Genomic DNA, 21,768 nt, shown 5'->3' on the forward strand with positions numbered 1-21,768 from the left:
CATGTACGCCAAGCCACCCGCCGGCTTAACCACCATGCCGCCCGCAGACTCACTTGCAACTAACGTCCCCTGGGCGCCGCCCCTGCACCCACTGCCGCCCCAAAGCCTGGCCTCGGTGGCCTTGTCAGGAATCTGGCCCTTAAGTGTCCAGGAGAAACCAATGAGTAAACAAATATACTAATAAGGCTACATTCATCTTAAAATTGTTTAAAGATAATTCATAACACAAACAAGTGTGAGTAGCATCTTAATACATGATGTGTATTATTGATGGCTAATAAGGTATTACGTAATTTTAGAGGTCATTGTAGAATTATTATCATGTAAACTATTTTGTTAAGTGTTATGTAATGTGAGAAATCAAGGTGATGTCCAGGCATTCCGCCTTCTTTTAAGCTTGCTCATTCCATCCATAAACATTCTTCTGGTTACACCAGACGAGCTGAAAACATTTTCTTGCTCAAGCCACATAAAATATGACCTCATATTAGCTCACACTTCATATAAAATGCAACCCTTGGGCAGTAGCTAAATCATTTCAAGGACTGCTTGACCTGTGTATTGTTCTTGCTTCTCCAGCGAGCTGTAGAAGAATCATGAGTTACAACACTGTCCAGTCGCCTCATGGGGTTTACAGAACTTGTAGGGAATATTTGGGTTATCCCATGTACAGAAGTCACACAACTTTATCAGAAGCAAAAACAAACCCATGTATCTCTCATAATGTACCGTACTACAGAGTACACCAATTTAATGGAGGTTCTGGAGGCTTAGATATCAGACACTCATCTTCTGGACAGAAAAACGCCATTCGAAATGCGTATGGATTTAAAAGAAATCACAACATAAGAAGATCTGCAAGCCAAACTAGCTGGACCAATGGCAATCTGTTCAACTTTGATGAAAAGAAAACCATGCAGTCACTAAATGGCCGCCTGGCATCGTACTTGGAGAATGTGAAACAACTGGAAGAGGAAAATGTGATGCTAGAGAAGAAGATCTGTGAATGGTATGACAAAAATAATAACAAGGTCCACCCTGACTTCAGTCCATTCCTCCAATTGATTTCTGATCTTCAGGACCAGGTAAGACAATGCTTTGGTGTAATTTAAAGCTAAATTCCATGCAGGGCCGTCTTTAATGTTGATTGGACCCTGGGCAAAAATTTTCTCCCCCCCCCCCCCATGCAATTTTGCTCTCCACCTGCTCTGAGATATACAAGAAATATCAGCTAGACTTAAAATCAGTTTACAGTGATTGAGATTGGTTGCCAGAGGTCACATGGGCATATCATTACCACTTACTGACTGGTTGCTAGAGATTACAGCACACATTACGGCTCACTGATTAGTTGCTAGAGGTTACAGCACAATTTCTAATAAAATAATACAGGGAAATTAGGGGAAAGTCTGAATTATTTAAGTACTGGCTGTGGGTCAGTGGGGTTGATTTACTAAAACTGGAGAGTGCAAAAAAGTAGGGCTGTTACTGATCAAAATGTTTCTGTTTGATTAATTGTTTTTTTTTAATCGATTAATCGACTAATTTCGATTAATTATAACGCACATACAGATCCAACTACTTTTAGCTGATCTCCTTGCAGGCTGATTCCCAGAGAAGCTACCAACCACTGGAAAAATGGATAGCAGGATACAAAAAATACACAAAGGCAGCGCTCGATGGGAATAGCATTAAAACTTTTATAGTCTTCAAGTAGGTAACCAAATAAATATTGCACTGGAGATAAAATCGATGTAGCTACATAAACTGTAAAAATGGTGCGAGTAATACCAAACGGTAGCAAAAGCAGTCATAAAAACATGTAGCTATGTATGATACTAGTATAAAAATGTGTACAACGATACCACTGCTGAATCCAGATGAGGAGAGGTTAACATCAGTCCGTCGGCATGTAGATGTCTCATGAAGGGAACTATTACAACTCCCAGTGGATGGTTGTAGAATCCCAGGTTGATAGAGGGAAGTGTAACAGCCCTTGCGTGTGGCAGATAGTGAGGTCCCGCCGGCATGCATATATGAAGGCACAGCAAAGGAGCCCTTCAGATGGACACGACAAGCCCCACCGGTGTCCGTGACATTACTGGATCTCCGACAGAACTCCCTGAAGGCCCAGAAGCCGGCAGAGAGGTGAGTACCAATCAAAAGAAATGTAATCGATCAAAAAGATTTTGATCGATCAAAAAAATTAAAGATTAATCGATTAATTAAAAGTTAATTTGCACAGCCCTACAAAAAAGTAACGAAGCCATGCAGACAACTAATGCCGCGCACACGACATTCCGACAAGAAAACCGTGGATCTTTTTCCGACAGAATGTTGGCTCAAACTTGTGTTGCATACACAAGGTCACACAAATGTGGTCGGAAATTCCGTCCATCAAGAACGTGGTAACGTAAAACACTACGACGAGCTGAGAAAAATGAAGTTCAATGATTCCGAGCATGCACAGGATTTTTGTGCGTCGGAATTGCATACAGACGATTGGAATTTCCGACAAGAACTTTTCCCGTCTGAAAATTTGAGAACCAGCTCTCAAATTTTTGCTGTCGAAAATTCCGACAGAAAATGTCCGATGGTGCCTACACACGGTCGGAATTTCCAACCAAAAGTTCACATTGAACTTTTCTTGTCAGAAATTACGATGTACGCGGCATAACAGGTTTAGAAACAGTGTAAACAGCCAACACGAGTGTGGCTCAGGATTAATTTTCAGTACTAAAGGCGGTAACCCCTGAGCCACACTGGGAATTACACCGCAGTATCCTTGTAGAGTTGTTTACCTTGTCCCGAGGATCCTGAAATGTCCTCCCGCTGTATCCTCCGCCTGATTCTAAGTCTGATGCATCAGTGTTCCGGGTTCCGTTCCTTGCGAGCGCCACAACGCATGGGGGCAGAACCGTTGGCAAATTCAAAAATCAGACATAATCATACCTCCAGGGAGGTTAAAGGAGCCTCATTTTTTTAACACACAGTGGGAGTTTAAATCTTGGGGTAGGAATGGCATATACACTACATATAAAAATTCATTTTTCCAGTTACAGGTACACTATATTATCAAAAGTATTGGGACGCCTGCCTTTACACGCACATAAACTTTAATGGCATCCCCGTCTTAGTCTGTAGGGTTCAATATTGAGTTGGTTCACCCTTTGCATCTATAACAGCTTCAACTCTTTGGGAAGGCTGTCCACAAGGTTTAGGAGTCTGTCTATGGGAATGTTTGACCATCCACCCAGAAGTGCATTTGAGTGGTCAGGCACTGATTGGACAAGGAGGCCTGGCTCTCTGTTCCTGGGTTGGTTGGTCCCTCCATCGCCAGTGGTCACTTCTAGGAATCTTGGTGTGGTAAGCTTTTTTCCCATGGGGGCGGGCTTTAGCAATTATGTGTACATTTTCTGCTTATTCCGTTTGTATCTTTGTACAGTCTTACGCATTCCCTGATCGATTTGTATATCCCCTGATGAAGCTATTAGGCGAAACATGTCGGGTTAATATATGAATATGAAATGTTTGCCTTATTGAACATTCGTTTCATGACCACCTTTATTATGAATTGTTGAATATTTCGGGAAAAAAAAAACAGATCTGTTGTATTTTTTAACGCTATTCTCATTAAAATTACATATATTTTTAACATTTGATTTCCATTATTATCTTTAAGCACAGTGACAATCTCCTTTCTCTTTCCCATGTTACATATTTGCCTATTTGGGATGAGGTGCTAATTAACAGGGTGTTCCACCAGTAGCCGGACATATTCAATATAAATAACATATTGTACATCTTTTTACCCCCTGCCCACATGCCACCATGTAAATTCCATGAACATAAAAATCCATAAGTGCATTTGTATTTATAGTCTTGAAGGCTCCTTTTGCTAATCTCAGATTCGTTTTCTCTTCCAGGTACTGCTGGTTACAGAAAATATAGCCAGCCGTGAAAAAGAGATCAGCAATAGCCACATTGTGGCTGATGAACTTAGAAAGAAGTAAGTCGGTTATCCCTTACACCTTTCATTTCATATGTGAAGAGCCACAGCAAAACTTTCTCTGGCAGTCATAGGAGCAGGGCTTTTTTTCAGGGGGAACTTGGGGGAACTCAGTTCCACCACCTCTGGCTCAGACCCTTTGGTGCCTGCTCACCACAATCACTTGTAAACACAGAAGTCTGGCTTCTGTGTTTACAAGTGACAGCTCTGCACTCTGTGTGTAACCCCCCCTGAACTCTGCACTCTGTATGTAATGCAATCCTCATATTTAATGCCCCTTTAAGACCCTTTTACTGTTTGTGAAATCTGAACGGGGTCGTGGTTGAGTTCCTGCACCTATTTCCTGAGAAAAAAAGCTCTGCATAGGAGACTCTGGTTCCTGCATATACAGTACTTTCTAATGTGCTTTCGAGCAACTTGGGATCCCTAAAATATGGACAGCCTGATATGCAAATTTCAACCTTACTTTCAAAAGCTAATGGCTGGGAGGACTGGGAAATTTTAGACCTGGAGGGCAAGCATGACCCACTGGCCCTTTTGTTTTAAAGTGGTTGTAAACCTCAGACATGAAATATGAACAAAGCATATCCCTCATTAATGTGTGCTTGTGTCATCAAGTGTAATTTCTGTCTGCTGCCTCTTTCCTCTGCTATCAGTATGGGTCTTTTCTGACAAGTTTTTCCGATACCAAAAAAAAAATGGTGACGGGTGGGACCTCCAGCTGATTGACAGCCCCAGCTCTGTTCCTGTGGGCTGAGGAGGGGGCTTCCCTTCCCTCCAATCAGCTCTCAGAGCTCTCCTCACTGATGTAACTTCAGCTCTCAGCCCCCTGCTTTTCAGAGCTGAGAGATCCTGTGTAAATTCAGCACTTTGGATGGATGTAGGGCAAATACAGATGTAGACAAACTGGTATAACTTATATAGATGTATTTGTTTAATCTCTGTGTATTACCTGAGGCCAGTCACTTCACTTGGTATAGTTAAGGGTTTATGACCACTTTAAGGACGGTTTCCTGTGGGCAGTATGGAGTATATACCAAAATAAGGGATCATAAACGAAGACTAGTAAATAGTCATTTCCTTTATGAGCCAAACAAGATGGTTGCTGTTCTGTGAAACTGTCAAAATGTTACCTAAATAAAATGCAATGCTATCATCACAAATAATTATTACCGTCAAGCTTCCTTTAACAAAGAAGCATGACACATGTCACAACACATTGTCCAAAACCGTTAGACTCCATGAAATTTTAAACAAAGGTCCTTTATCCAAGAACCTGTACAGAGCAGCAGTAAAATTGTTGCATAAACAAAAAAAAAGAAATAGCACATCGGTGCGATTTGTCATGCAATTTGACAGTTCCAAATCTAATGACAAGTCACACCCAATTGCCCTCAATGGAATTGTTCAAATCACTGCGACTCAGTCGCAGCGACTTAGAAAAAGTTTCATTGTAACTTGCATAGACTTCTTTTAAATGAAGTCGCAAGCCACACTGAAATGGGAGGTGTAAATTGCACTGATTTGTGGATTTAAAATCATGCTGAAGTAGCGCACTTTCAAAGATGCACAGGTGTGAACCAGGGCTTAAAGTAAAAATGTACAATTGCTTCCTTAATCTGTGTTTGGACTGCCATAAAAATAATGTTCTTGAGTATACATGCATCTGTCCTACAATGGGATCCCATTAAGTTCCAGGGGCTGCTGTCTAACTTTCTTTTCCATCTGTATGCCATGGCAAGTAACTATATCTACATGAGAAAAAGGCTCTGATTGGCCGCCACTGATTCAACCTCCCATCAGACCACTGCTCTCCTAAAGAAACCTACAGAGGCTGCAGAGGAACAAAGTGCTTGTGTACAGCGGTCAGCATCACAGTGCCACCTACAGTTTGGAGGGTGTACCTGCCTATAGGCTCACTTTGTAATAGATTGTGGCCCATTTTCTGGACTTTGTGTCCTCTCTGTGGCCATCTATTCATCTGCCTTAATCATTAATATATGTGGCTCCAGTTGGTGATATAAATATTGATAATATATTTTTCATCACTCTCATTTTTAAAAATCAACAGCTAGTTTCCCATACAATTCAACGTGATGCCTAAACTCCTGAAGAAGCCAAAAACGTTTGGTGAAACATGTTGAGATTGATGCATCTATTGTAACATGGAATATGTGAACTTTGTTCGTTGATCAAAATATTATTGAGATTCATGGTTTTATTAAATATTTTTAACTAAAATAAAAAACAAATGTACATTTTAAAAACATTTGTGTATTACATCTGTGTATTAATCAGCCCATTAAAAATCCCCATTCTGCTCTATATACTTACCTTGTATCTAGATAGGTAATTCAAAAATTTTACTTACCAAAAAATGCACTTTCAGAGGTATGATCTTTTACACTTCAGTTACTAAAAATTATATTCTTATGTTTTCTTTTTGTGTTGAAGGCAAACAATGGAATTTCAGATGAGGACAATTGTTGAAAAGGATCTAAATGAACACATTGGCATACTTGAAACCATTAACATGGAAAGACAGAATCTCAGCTCACATATTAAATACCTTGAGGAGGAGATGCAACAACTAAAGAAAACCAGTGAAGAGGTTAGAAGGCAAATTTGGGGAAAATGATGACTGATGAAAATGATGGTGACAAGTAGGGTTGATCCGATGTAAGTTCGACTCGATCATCAGGTGTTTGCCTGTTCGTTGAACAGCGAACATTATGCGGTGTTCGCGGCAAATTCAAAAGCCGTGGAACACTGTTTAAAAGTCTATGGGGCACTAACATGAAAAACCAAAAGTGCTAATTTTAAAGGCTTCTATGCAAGTTATTGCCATAAAAAGTGTTTGGGGACCTGGGTCCTGCCCCAGGGGACATGTATCAATGCAAAAAAAAGTTAGAAAAAATGATGTTTTTTCAGGAGCAGTGATTTTAATGATGCTTAAAGTGCAACAATAAAAATGTGGCCTGCGGCCTGCCAGGTTGCATGCTCAGATAAGGGTCTGGTATGAATTTTGGGGGGGACCGCTACGCCTTTTTTTTTATTTTGGTGCAGGGTTCCCCTTAAAATCCATACCAGACCTGAGGGGTATGGATTTTGGAGGAACCCCACGCCATATAAAAAAAAAATTGGCACAGGGTTTCCATTAATATCAATACCAGACCTGAAGGGCCTGGAATGGATTTTGGGGGGACGGCACACTTTTTTTTTATTTTGGTTTAGGTTCCCCTTAATATTCATACCAGACCAAAAGGGCCTGATAATGAGTTTCATCTGTATTGCCGAGACCCGACAATTCATTACAGCCGTAATCAGTTTTAAAATACCTTTCTTCCTTTAGAAATGTAATTTTGCTGCGGGACAGTTCTAAACACGGGAAAATAGTGCCACTTTGCAGGCATACTATAGATACCCCCCAGGCACGATATTTAAATTAATATTTAATTTTTTATTGTTTCACTGTAAGCATTATAAAAAATTTACTGCTTCCGAAAAAACTTCAGTTTTTAAAACTTTTTTTGCATTGATACATGTCCCCTGGGGCAGGACTCGGGTCCCCAAACACTTTTTATGACAATACCAATCCCTGCACTGTGCATTACATACTCCTGACCTTTGAACTTTGCATAACTTACTCTAAAACCCTGCACTCTGCATTATTTACTCTTGACATTTGCACAGTACGTTACATACTACTGACCTCTGAACTCTATGTTACTTACTCCTCATCCTTGCACAGTGAATTACATACTACTGACCTCTGAACTCTATTTTACTTACTCCTTATCCTTGCGCTGTGCTTTATACTCCTGACCTCTACCCTCTGCATTACTTACTCCTGGCCCCTGCACTCTGTATCACTTTCTATTGAATGTTGCATTGCATACTTCTGACCTCTAAACTCAGCATTACTTAATACCAACCTCTAAATTCTGTATTACTTAATTTTGACCTTTTCAGACTGTGTTACTTACTACTAATTTCTAAACTCTGCATTACCTACTTCAGGGCCTCCGAACTCTGCTTTACTTACTACTGACCCCAAAAGTATTCAAAGCTTCCTTACTTTTTAATGATGCCTTGCTGGGTTATTACCTTAAAAAAGAGAGCTGCACCCTTTTCCATGTTTTTCAGGTAGATCTCCACCTCTCCATGAGGTGCCTTCCCCTGGTATACAGAGGTTATTTAAAGAAAACAAAAAGATTGGGCGGGGGATCTTTAAACCTGGAGTTGAGCTAACATTTAAAGCATAACTACACTGCATCTGAGTGCCACAAACCAAAAATGCAATTTAATTAATTTTTAATATTCAAAACAACCCCCCTAGCATTTCTGGCTGTGGCCATCTTGAGTAAGGACAAATGATTCATGTAACATTTACTTACTGGAGTCCATTTTTCCTTAGTATATGCATGCAGGCAGGAGGGTGTGCTTAGCAGGGAAAACCCCTCCTACCCTCCTGAAGACTTCTGGGATGTTTGACACCATTTGCCTAGGCATGGAAAGTAGGAAGTAACTGAATACATTTAAAAAAAGGTTCAAAACAAGCAAATATAATATACTTTCCTATCCATGTACTAAGGCTAGCAGCATAAGGATTAAAAATAGTCAATGTTGATTGAGAGAGTGAAGTTCCACTTTAAGCTGCCACTATAGAAGATACAATTGTTAGAGGCTCTTGCTGTCACATAGTAGCACTTGATAAGAACAGTCACTTGTACAGTGGGGAAACCAGTCTTCAGATGGGCAGGTTGTACAGTGTTAGTTGCATTTGAAGCTTTCCTTTGAGCAATATAAGGCCTACAACATTTTTACATTTATTTGTGTAGGATTTGTGTTTCTATAACTGTTTCTTTCCTCATATTAAATTAATAATATATATATTATATTTATTATATATTTATAGGAGATAGCGAGCCTTCAAGTCCAGTTGGGAACCAAAGTCAACGTTGAAGTTGAGATGGCTCCTTCTATAGATCTGAATAAAGCCTTATCTGATATTCGGAAGGAATACGAAAGCCTCATGGAGAGAAATCTCAGTGATATTGAAAGCAGGTTCAATGAGATGGTAAACGTATAAGTTTAATGACGTACTATATTGTTTCACATCAACAAATAAGCAAAGTAAGAAGTTTATAGCAAATGGATTAATTGCCATGTACATATAATTTCACCTTTTTACTACTTTAATCATCCTCTCCCCATCCTCTCAAAATACAGCACTTGATGCTTATTGGGGCTAGGTTAAAATCCTTATTAGTCCATCTGTGTGCCATTATGGAGATTTCTCTTGACTTCCTGTCCCATGGATACAAGAGGAAGGGAGGGATTATCTCTCCAAAATTATGAAAAGTCCTCACAGTTAACAAGTGTCTTCAATAAAAGAATTCCCCTCTATACCCATTCTAGTGACAACTTAAAATGTTAAAATGTTGGACTTTCGTTCACTTTTTGCCCTGGAATAAGAGGATGTTCCCTCTATTCCTGTTCCAGTGACTTCAGAAATGACTGCTAGCTATGTTATAAAATTAAGTACGTTGAGGACAGCTCACTCTAAGGCAGCCTCTCTCTCCTTTTTTTTTTTTACCACAGAGGAACCCTTGCAGGAATTTACAGGTCTCAGGGAACCCCCTACTAAGATTAGTCCATTGGGGATTATTGAAAAAATGCCCCCATTACAGTGGTGGGCAGAATGTCACCCTTGCAGTCATGCCATGTGTTGTTGCACCTGGAAGTATTTAGGCACAACCAGATGGGTGGTGAGTAAGCCACAGCTCAAGGAACCCCTTGCCACCTCTGGAGAAATGCTAGAATCCTAGTTAAGAATAGGTGCTCTAAGCTTTCCACCTAGTCCTACTGCAGAAAAGTGCAAAAACAAAGGGGCGATTTGTGCTTCTACACAATGGCTATTTACGAGAGGTCGGGGCAAGGGAGGGAACACATAGGGAAATATATATGCCAGGAACTGGACAACATAGTATTTTTTTGCAAAGGTTAATAAGAGAGAGTAAGTATATTATGTAACCTACATTGGGAAGAGGTCAGCAGTCCTCTCCTGCAGGGGACCCAGGAGATCAACACACCCAGATATGTTGATTTACTTGCAGACTTCAGATACATCTTTCTACTGTATTGAATGGCAATCTGGCACCATGAGCAGTGGGAAAGGTAAGTATTGGCTTGCAAATTTTGCAGGTACAGTTTCTTTTGTCGAATGATAGGTTCACTTTAAAAAAAAAAAATAAGCATACTTTTATTTCCCTTTACAGTGTGTAAAAATAGAAACATTATAATTACTTGTACATTACTATAATTACTGGTTCCTGAGAGCCTCAGCTAAGTACAGTATATCAGTGTAACAGCTGTTTCTGCCTGTTGGTACTGAAATAGCCACCGAAAGCAGTTCTGTTGCACAGATCAGAACCTCAGCTGTCATACTGATAGCAGGTCCCGGCAGCTATATTCATGGGACGGTGCTCAGAGGGGAAGAAATCTAAGATGTCCTAGATCAGTGGTGGTCAACTGAAAAATTATAGAGCGTCTCAAGCCCCCAACATTTCCAGGAGGGCACACAATTGCAGCGCATTTTCACACTTCAAATCTAAAAGATCTTCACCCTGCTGCACACTGAAGAGGTTGGAGTACAATAACTCCCAGCATTGTTGTCATTGGCCACATTAATAACCCCCCAGCATTGGTATCATTGGCCACATTAATAACCCCCCAGCATTGGTATCATTGGCCACATTAATAACCCCCAGAATTGGCGTCTTTAGCCAGAATAATAAACCACACAATTTGTATCATTACTGCTAATTTTATGGTGGTCAGTGTTGATGAAAGTTAACCACCTATCCCCCCCTGCATTGGTGTGATCAGTGGGAGTGAGATTTTACCCCACCCACCCTGCACTGGTGGTTGGTCAGGGGCAGTGAAACTTAACCTCACCCTACCTGCATTGAAAGTCAGTGGCAGTGAAAGTTAAACCCCTCACCCCCCACATTGGTGGTCATGGCAGTGAAAGTTAACCTCTATTTCCCCCTTCGGCACTGGGGGTCATGGCAAAGTTGCCCCCCCATCCCTCCTGTATTGGTAGTCATGGCAGTAAAACGTATTCCCCTCCCTCTTTGAATTGTTGGCCATGGCAGTTAAAGTAAACTCCCTATATGGCAGTGAAAGTGTTAAACCCATACCCCGCCTGTATTGGAGGTCATGGCAATAATAGTTAACCCCTTCCCCTTTGGTGATCATGGCAGGGAAAGTGTTAACCTCCACCCCCCCCCATATCAGTGGTTATGTCAATAGTTAACCCTCTTCCCCTCTACATTGGTGATCATGGAAGTAGTGAAAGATAACCCCCCATATTGGTGGTCATGGTAGTGAAAGTGTTAACCCCCCTCGTATTGGGTATCATGGCACTGAAAGGGTTGACCCCCAACCCATTGTTGATCACTTACCCAACACATGCAGAGATAACACCATCCACAGTACAGTCTCTCTTGTAGTGCCGGGTGCTGAAACACAGATGCAGTTCCAGTGCCACTCTGGGTGTCCAACAGCCCATGTACCGCAACTAGAGGGTTAACAGGCCACATGCAGCCCAGGGGCTGAGTGTTGGGCACCAGGGTCATAGATCCTTATCAATTAATTAAGTCCATTGATTGCCTAAAAACAGATCTTTCCAAGCATGTATTGCTCTTACTCAATATCACCATGTACTTGTAATTTTCTTACTTAAAATTCTATACTTTGCAGATCTCTGAATTGAATAATCAGATGTCCAGTGGTATTGAACAACTGCAGCGGTTTAGTAATGAGACCATTGACCTAAAATTGCAGAAGAAAACTTGGGAGGCAGAACTGAGCACACAAATGGCCATGGTAAGTCTTTTAGGCAATTAATTGTCAAATTAATGGCGTGTGGGACTGGTTACTCACCTACGAGTCATGTACTAATTAAAATAAAAAAGTGTAAAAATTCAGGTTTGCAGGGAACATCCCTTTTAATAATGCTTAGTGAAACATTATGAGATGAACTATACCTGATTGTGAAGGTGTGCTTATGTACAATTTATACAATGTACTACCGAAAAAAGTGTAATTTACAAAGAAAAAATTGCAGTTAGGTAAATGTAATTTAAACATTTTCCTAACAGTTTTTTTTTTTTGTCAAAAATTGTACGGGGAACCCTCCAAAACACATACCAGACCCTTAAAAAAAATAAAGAGACTGGCAGGGAAATTATATAAATCGGACAAAGCTGGTAATAACATTTTTTTCTTGGCAAATATCTCTTATACTGTAGTATAAAAAAAGAAAAGAAAATGGGGTCCTCCAAAAAAATCTACACCAGAACACATATCCTTTATAAGGGTACTTTCTAGATTTGAGGATTTTATGGAAAATTCCATACAAAAAAAAGTTTGGGATCTCACCTAAAATCTATGCCAGAGCCTTTGAGTCTGGTATGGCTTTTAAATGAAAACCCCGGACCAAATACAGAAAAAAATTACATGCCCCCCTCCCTCCAAAAAATCCATACCAGATGCTTATCCAAAGTTTCAGCCTGGCTGGCCAAAAAAGGAGGGGGTGAAGAGTGTGCCACCTCCTTCCTAAACCATGTCAGGCCATATGGCCTCAACATGGGGAAGGGGGACTCTCCTAGCAAAGCACCTTGCCTTCATTTAAATCACACAATATAAATCTATGGGCAATCACTTTGTCCAGTGATGCAGATCCTTGTCAATCACAATGAATGATGCCTGCCGACTAGCTAAAATAAAAACCACTCTGGGATCATGATCGATCGCGAAAACTGCTCAAGCTGAATGACATTTCTGAAGTTGACAGGTGAGTTGGAAACAGAGAGTTGACTTACTAAAATTGGAGTTTGCTAAATCTGGTGCAGTTGTGCATGGTAGCCAATCAACTTCTTGTTCAATTAAGCTTTGACAAAAAAACCTGGAAGCTGATTGGTTGCTATGCAGAGCTGCACCAGATTTTGCACTCTCCAGCTTTAGTAAATCAACCCCAGGCACAGATATGTTGCCTGATGTCATTGACCACATATAGCCATGACTATATTTGGTCAGTGATGTCAGCCACCACCCCACCTCTTTCTTTTACATTCAGTTATGAATCCCTGACTCCCTAACAACAGGGCCAAACTGGCCAACTGGGATAGCGGGAAATTTCCCAGTAGGCTGGCAAGGCCGCTTACCCTGGGGCCGCTTTGAGGGCAGTGGCGCTCGTAAAAAATATGGCTGCGGGCCCAGGCCGTCATGTCAACTGCACATGTACCGCTGCTGCCGTTCCATAGTTAGCTGGGCTTGGGAAAGCCTGTACATGCAAATGAAAATCCTTACATCTATGTATGTAACTGTTCATATGGAGTTCAGCTTTAAACTTAGGTTCCTATGACTTTATAAACATGGATGTCACACCACTTCCTCAAAATCAATCTTTCTAAAACGGAGCTCATAACTTTTCCTCCAGCCCGTGCACCTCCCCCTGACTTCTCCATCAAGATCAATAATACTATAATATAATAATTAAGTATAAGTGCCTCCCCTCATGCCAAGGTACTGGGTGTAATCCTAGACTCTGACCTGTCCTTTCAGCCCTAAATCCAATCACTGTCCAAATCATCCAGACTTCACCTCCGAAACATCTCCAAAATACCCCCTTTTTTAACCGTTGAGACAACTAAGCACCCTACTCACTGCCTTCTTATCTCTCGCCTTGACTATTGTAACTTCCTCCTCATTGGCCTACCTCTCCGCAAACTATCCCCTCTTCAGTCTATTATGAATGCAGCTGCCAGACTCATACACCTTATCAACCATTCAGTGTCCGCCACTCCTCTCTGCCAATGCCTCCACTGGCTTCCCATTGACCATTGAATAAAGTACAAAACACTAACAATAACGTACAAAGCCATTCACAATTCTACCTCGAGCTACATCACCAATCTTGTCTCCAAATATAACCAAAACCATCCTCTCCGCTTCTCCCAAGTCCTTCTGCTCTCTAGCTCCCTTGTCTCCTCTTCTTATGCTTGTCTCCTGGACTTCTCCGGAGCCTCTCCCATCCTCTGGAACTCACTACCCCATTCTGTCTGGCTATCTCCTACTCTGTCCACTTTTAGGTGATCCCCAAAACTCATCTCTTCAGGGTGCCTTATCCTGCCTCCAGCTAACAGCCAAATCTTCTACTCCCCTCATCAGCTCATCCCTCACAGTCCCTACCTTTTGTTTCATCAGCCCCCCCCCTCTTAGATTGTAAACTCGCAGGAGCAGGGCTCCTCTAACCCTCTTGTTTTGAATTTTACTGTTGGTGTAGTGTCTCCCTACACTGTAAAGCGCTGCAAAAACTGTTGGTACAATATGAATCCTGTATAATAATAATATAATAAGTAAGGAAATATCAAATGTTTATCGGAGTTCTGTGCAATCTCCTGCACGCAGCACACACCTCTATAAAGGAAGAGTATGAGGGCAGTAAAAGTTTACTTACCAAAGCTTGTGCTTTGTAACATTCAAACTTCCAAGCCAGGTTTGACTCTGATTGGTGGCTGAGAGAAATTGCTAACCACCGCCATTTTATTTTTTCAACAGGGGTTCTAGGTGTGTTAGACACAGCAAGGAGAGTGTTGTAGCATCATCAGTAGATAGGATCTAGGATCACCAAATTGCAGACAAAAGGGAGAGGGATGGAGTGGTAAAGTAGAGTAGAGTATCAAAGTCACAAAATGAACTTCTTATGCCGCGTACACACGATCATGTTTCGGGTTGTAAAAAACAAAGTTTTTAAGGGTCTATAAAAAACAAAGTTTTTTTCAACCCGATCATTAAAACGGCCTTGCCTACACACGATCGTGAAAAAAAAAATGCTCTAGCAAAGCGTGGTGACGTACAAAAATGCTCTGAAGCCCACACACGATCGTTTTTAATGACATAAAAAAAAAACGTCATTTTTGACAACCCGAAAAATTATCGTGTGTATGCGGCATCAGGGATTAGGCTGCTCTTCTTCTTTTTTTTTTTTTTATTGAGGATTATCTTTTGACATGTACATATTTTTATACACTATTGGTGTGCTTTAGGCATCAGTTTACAATTCCAATTTGATGGAGATTAATGGAGATTATAGTTTCCAACTCAGACAACTGCAAGATATGATTGAGATTGTTGAACATCAGGTGGAAGAAATCCAATCTAATTTTAATCAATTAACTGATGAGTATGGAATCCATGAACATACGAAGAACTACCTTGAGAATGAAATAGCCAAATTCAAGGAGCTTCTTGATGGACAGACCACTGAGTACGTATAACAGCCAAGTGATCCTCTGTAATGTACAGTATTACATAGTGTACAACTATGTGCGGTACCAAAAGGGTTTCCAGGATATTTATGGGCCCCTTTACTTCTCACTTTTGAAAAGGTTGACCCACAAACCAAGTGCTTTAACCACTCAATGACTGATAGTTCTACAGTACTTAAACAGCCAGTCGGAGGCCTTCCTGTTCTAACTGGATGTTTAACACATCTTTTTTTACAGTGAGTGGGAACATGCATAGTTCCTGTGAGGTACAGTATATATATTTATTTATTTGTTCAGTGATGTGAATGACAATTACTAGATCGTGCAATAGTGTACACAAATAGAGGTCACTTGCTGGACACCACTGCAATTCATAGAACACTGTGGGCCAGATTCACGTATAATTGCGCAAATCTGCGGCTGCGTAACGTATCACATTTACGTTACGCCGCCGCAAGTTTTACGGGCAAGTGCTTGATTCACAAAGCACTTGCCTGTAAAGTTGCGGCGGCGTAACGTAAATCCTCAGGCGCAAGCCCGCCTAATTCAAATGATCCGGCTAGGGGGCGTGGATCATTTAAATTATGCGCGTTCCGGCACCGAACGTACTGCGCATGCGCCGTCCCTAAAATTTCCCGACGTGCATTGCGGTAAATGACGTCACAAGGACATCATTGGTTTCGACGTTAACGTAAATGGCGTCCAGCACCATTCACGGACGACTTACGCAAACAACGTAAATTTTCAAATTTCGACGCGGGAACGACGGCCATACTTAACATTGACTGCGCCTCATATACCCAGGGGCAACTTTACGCATCGCAAATCGTACGTAAACGTCGTAACTTCACTGCGTCGGTCAGGCATACGTTCGGGAATTCGCATATTTTGCTAATTTGCATACTCGATCGGGAAAACGACGTCGGCGAAAAAAAAAATGCATTTAAGATCCGACAGCGTAATAGCCTTACGCCTGTCGGATCTAATGGTTATCTATGCGTAACTGATTCTATGAATCAGGTGCATAGATATGACAGGCGGACTCAGAGATACGACGGCGTATCAGGCGATACGACGGCGTATCAGGCGATACGACGGCGTATCAGGCGATACGCCGGCGTATCTCTTTTGAGAATCTGGCCCCATGTATTTTTTTCAGTATGTTCACTGATTGGACAAGGTGGAGAACAGAGGTGGTAATGTCACAATCTCCACCTCATCCAGTTAGAAAACACCTTGTATTCATTACAAAAAATACAAGGCCTCCTGTGAATGGCGGCTGTGTTCAATTGGACTCATCTACATGCAGGGCACTGGACGCATGGCTTTCAATGTTTTTTTTTTTTAAGCACATGATTTGAGCCTGAGGTTTTAATTGACTTAAAAAAAGGGTGGGCTCAGGGCACAGAGCACTGTGCCCTGAGCCCACCCAGTTGTGTGACAATAGCAAATTAATATTATACTATAGAAGAGAAGTGACCATATTGGGGAGGCAGGGTGGAAGCCACCAAGGAGGAGACACAGGGGAAGCCGCCGAAGCTGCCCGTGACCTCTATAGGTAAGTGCAGGGTGGTGGGTGGATGGGCGAGCAAAGGGGGGGGGTCGTGGGTTGTTTACCAATTGACGGAGCGATGAGGGGGGATTTTAACTGACAGACCAGCCGATAGGTAAACTGACCAGGGGGGTTTGACTGATGGACCGACCGAATGGGGGGGGGGGGGTGGTTGGGGATTGTTTACCACCCCCCAAAAATGGAGCACCAGCCCCCACTGCTATCCGGTATGAATAATGCATTCTTAAATTGTGCCAAGTTGGACCAATATAAGTATGCAATATGTAGTATGCAATAGAAATAATTCCTGGAGTAAATGGGTTATTCCTTGTGTTGCTCTCCTAAAACTACCACGATGCATTTGACCACTGGTGTTGACACAAATATCTGCCTTATTCTAGGCATTCTTTATGGTCTACTGGAGAAGGTGGTCACTAGATCTGATGTCCAGAAGGTACAACCGTTGGACTTCCACACCTCACATCTAAGATTTGTTCTTCCGATCCTCACTTGTCTTTCCTAAATAAATATAGGGGTTCAGAAAGTGATCTATATAGTTGAAGAAACAGGTTTCATTCATGGGTACGTGAGTGAAAACTTTGTTCCACAACTCAGCCTCTGGTCACTTAGATTATTTATGGTGAACATACAAGACTACTTTACAAAATGTTCTCTTGAAGAATATACACTTCCTCTGTTATACAGTATAACCTCTGGAATTCCGTTGACGGATGTCAACCTTAGGCAGTGGATGGCCCTGAAAATTCCTTCTGGTGAAATGGACTCAAACAGATGGCAATGGATGTCAATCTGAACATGTGAAAGACTTTTGATTAGATTTTGTTGAAAAGAAAGTCTGACTGGCTACCACACCTATAAAGAATTTTCTGCCACTCAAATGGAAGTTAACAAATGCTGTGTGAAACAATTTAACTGTAAACCTCTGGTATCTCTGACTAAGGCAGGACAAGTTCTCTTGTTGATGAAGCACCCCTTGTACACTAGCCGTGGTGTGCTACAGGATCTAAATGTGTACATAAGATTTTCATGTGTATGTATACATTAGTTTATGACGGATCGGATTGTATATACTGTATACTGTATATAATTCCAGACTGTAATGTGTATATATGTTTGCAGAAAGTGATTCCAGTAGTGTTATTATAAATTATATAATTATTATAGTGATTTTATTTATTTTTTACTTTATGAATTTGCCAAACAATGACCTATTCCAATACTGAAAAGGGCTGAAAAATCACCCTTGTCAACTATAGCACACCATTCTATGTTTATTTATATTATATTTTCAGACTTTTGTTAGACCATATGACACTAGTTTGCATATACTGGCTCCAATGCCAATCCCAGATATGGATTGTGTAGGCTGCAATAATTTATACTGCTCAGATTCAGGTTCAATAGCCCAGAAGAACCCACAAAAATGCTCTCAAGCCTACTGACAGTGGGCACAGTTTGCATTAGTTAGGATGGAAAAGCTCTAGTTTACCACATAGAGGGGGATTTTTAAGCAAGCTTTGACCTGTTCCCTACTAATGACTTACAGTACATAAGCTGTCCGGTTCCCACCACCCCTTCTCTTTGCCTTCCATTATTATTTAACCTTGATCAGAATGGTTGAATCTATTCACAAGGAGTGTGGACATTCTATTATACCTAGACCAGGGGTCTCAAACTTTCTAAACAAAGGGCCAGTTTACTGTCTGTTAGACTTTAGGTGGGCTGGACTGTGACCAATGGGAGTAGAAATTGTCCTGGCATCAGTGATAGTAAACAATGCTTCATCTTTGGCATTGGGGAAAGAAAAGTGCCCCCTCGCCAGGGGCGGTGCTAGACTTGTTTTTTCACCCTAGGCAAGTCCAGCTACTTGCATCCCTCCCAGAAAAAGAAAACTTCAAAATGTGAAACTTTGAATTTGAGTAAAGAGCAGAAGTTGCTCTATAAATGTGAAGACAAAAGGTTAAAAATAGAAGTGCCTCTAAGGCCGGGTACACACGAACAAACATGTACGGTGAAAGCGGTCCGTCGGACCGTTTTCACCGTAAATGTCTGCCAGAGGGCTTCTGTACGATGGTTGTACACACCATCGTACAGAAGTCCGCGCGTAAACAATACGCAGGGCGTGTCCGCGTCGTCGCCGCGACGATGACGCGGCGATGACGCGGAGACGTGGGCGGGCCTGCCATTTAAAGGCTTCCACGCATGCGTCGAAGTCATTCGACGCATGCGAGGGACGGCGGGCGCCTGGACATGTACGGTAGGTCTGTACTGACGACCGTACATGTCCGAGCGGGCAGGATTCCAGCGGACGGTTTTAAAACACGTCCAGGAATATTTGTCTGCTGGGAAAAGGCCCGGCGGGCAAATGTTTGCTGGAATTCTGCCCGCTCGCGCCCACACACGACCGAACATGTATGCTGAAACTGGCCCGCGGACCAGTTTCAGCAGACATGTTTGGTCGTGTGTACAGCCGACCCGACCGGATTCCTGGCCGAGCTGACTTTTTCCAGCGGACAAATGTTTCTTAGCATGCTAAGAAACATGTCCGCTGGAAGCCTGTCCGTCGGACGTGTTCAGTCGTCTGTACAGACTCACCGGAAACATCCGATAGGCCGCCATCCCTCGCATGCGTCGAAGTGATTCGATGCATGCGTGGAAGCATTGACCTTCCAGGGTCGCACACGTCGCCGCGTCGACGGCGCGGCCACGTCGCGACACGTCACCGTGTTTGTTTGCCGCGGGGATTTTGGTCTGATGGTGTGTACAGCCATCAGACCAAAATCCGGCAGCGGACATGTCCGATGAAAACGGTCCGCGGACCGTTTTCATCGGACAGATCCGCTGGTGTGTACGGGGCCTAAGTGTAGACTGTAATATAGTTTAATAAGATCATAATTGTAGCAACTCACAATGTAAAACACAGGAAGGCTCATCAATGATAAACCCAATGGAATGGTCACCACTGTGTGATGGGGTTGCTGAAGGAGTCCGGATGTACAAAGCTGTCAGGAACGTGGAGACAGCCAAGACTGTCTGTCATCAGGGTCAGGTGCTGGAATGTTCTGTGGACAGCACAGTCAGCATGGTGGCATCACTGGGGAGGAGATGTATTTTATTATTGATGAGCCTTCCTGTGTTTTACATTATGTGAGTTGCTACATTTATGAGCTTATTAACCAAAACAGCCCCAAAAGATTTGGCTACTCAATGACCAGCTAATTTTTTGCCATACGGCACTGCGCCGCTTTAACTGACAATTGCGGGGTGGTGCGACGCTGTACCCAAACAAAATTTACGTCCTTTTTTCCCCACAAATAGTGCTTTATTTTGCTGGTATTTGATTACCTCTGTGGTTTTTATTTTTTTGTGTTATAAACAAAAGAAGAGCGTCAATTTAAAAAAAAACACAATATCTTTTACGTTTGCTATAATAAATATCCCCCCCAAAAAAATGTCCTGAGTTTAGGCCGATATGTATTCTTCTACATAGTTTAGGTAAAAAAATCGCAATAAGCGTATATTGATTGGTTTGCGCAAAAGTTATAGCGTCTACAAAATAGGGGATAGATTTATGGCATTTTTATTTATAATTTTCTTTACTTGTAATGACGATGATCTGTGATTTGTATTGGGACTGCAATATTGCAGCTGACAGATCGAACACTTTTGACGCATTTTTGGGACCAATGACAACTATAAAGCCATCAGTGCTATAAAAATGCACTGATTACTGTATAAATGTCACTGGCAGGGAAGGGGTTAACACTAGGGGGCGATCAAGGGGTTGACTGTGTTCCCTAGGTGTGGTCTAACTGTGGGGGGGGGGTGAGACTGACTAGGAGAAGAGAGAGAATGGTGTTCATACTTAGAATGAACACACGATCAGTCTCCTCTCCCCTGAGAGAACCAGGATCTGTGTGTTTACACACACAGATCCCGGTGCTCGATCTGTCACAAGTGATCGAAGAGGCCCGGTGATCATCGCACCTGCCGGGCACTCGCATCGGCTCTGGCATCGTGCCGTGGGTGTGCCTGCCCCCTAGTGGTCAAGGCGAACTGAAAGACAGTTACATCTGATAGCCCAGGGGAGCCAACCTGCCGCAGTACAACTGCGGCGGCTGGTTGGGAAGGGGTTCAACTATATTACAAGCTACACTACGCTTCTGTTTTTCCCCTTTTACTGTATCTTCACATTGATAGAGCAGGCAAACCAGCGGCCATGGCTGCACCCTAGGCAGTAGACATGTGTATAGTTTTCGTCCGAATTTCAGGGATTTCCTTGATCGTTTTAACAAACGATTAATGAATGTGCAGACTCCGAAATCCGAAAGATCTGAAATAAAAAATTGCTTTATTTTCGTATCCATTATATTTTCGTATCGTTGCGACAACAGTTTGATATAGATAAAAAGAAGATTCGACATGATGGTGACAATAGCGATCTGTGTCTATCGAACGTGTGGTTGAATGTGCCTAACGTAACTCTATTAGTCCAAGATTATTCGACCTAGAGAGAAAAGATTCAACATTATAGAGACATGAAGAGTTGACGAAGCAGCTAAAAACATACGATCGCCGTGATGGTGGATATTTGTGGTCAAATGCTCCACCCATAGGCTATAGAATAATTCTAATTCTCTAGTACTAGTCAAACAACATTAGAATTCTACTATAGCTTGTGGGCGGAGCAATTGACCAGAAATGTACGATTGCAGCGTCATACAGTTTAGCTGTTTAGTCAAATCTTTTAAGAACACCAACAGACACCATAAGCCTTTAACCTTAATTAATTCAGGTTTTCGAACGAAACATAATAAATACAAATTAATTTCGGGAGTAACTTAATA

General features: G+C 41.9%; 1 protein-coding gene across 1 annotated transcript; it reads left to right on the forward strand.

Annotated features, from left to right (window-relative positions):
• Nucleotides 1-553: 553 nt before the first annotated feature.
• Nucleotides 554-18,911, forward strand: LOC120919206 (keratin, type I cytoskeletal 19-like). The gene is made up of 7 exons (XM_040331250.1): nucleotides 554-1,085; nucleotides 3,927-4,009; nucleotides 6,464-6,620; nucleotides 8,928-9,089; nucleotides 11,777-11,902; nucleotides 15,127-15,347; nucleotides 17,302-18,911. Exons 1-7 carry the CDS (start codon nucleotides 597-599, stop codon nucleotides 17,336-17,338), a joined length of 1,275 nt encoding a protein of 424 aa, XP_040187184.1. The 5' UTR covers nucleotides 554-596; the 3' UTR covers nucleotides 17,339-18,911.
• Nucleotides 18,912-21,768: the final 2,857 nt, after the last annotated feature.

Source organism: Rana temporaria, chromosome 12 (genome assembly GCF_905171775.1).
Source record: "Rana temporaria chromosome 12, aRanTem1.1, whole genome shotgun sequence".
Classification (NCBI taxonomy): domain Eukaryota; kingdom Metazoa; phylum Chordata; class Amphibia; order Anura; family Ranidae; genus Rana; species Rana temporaria.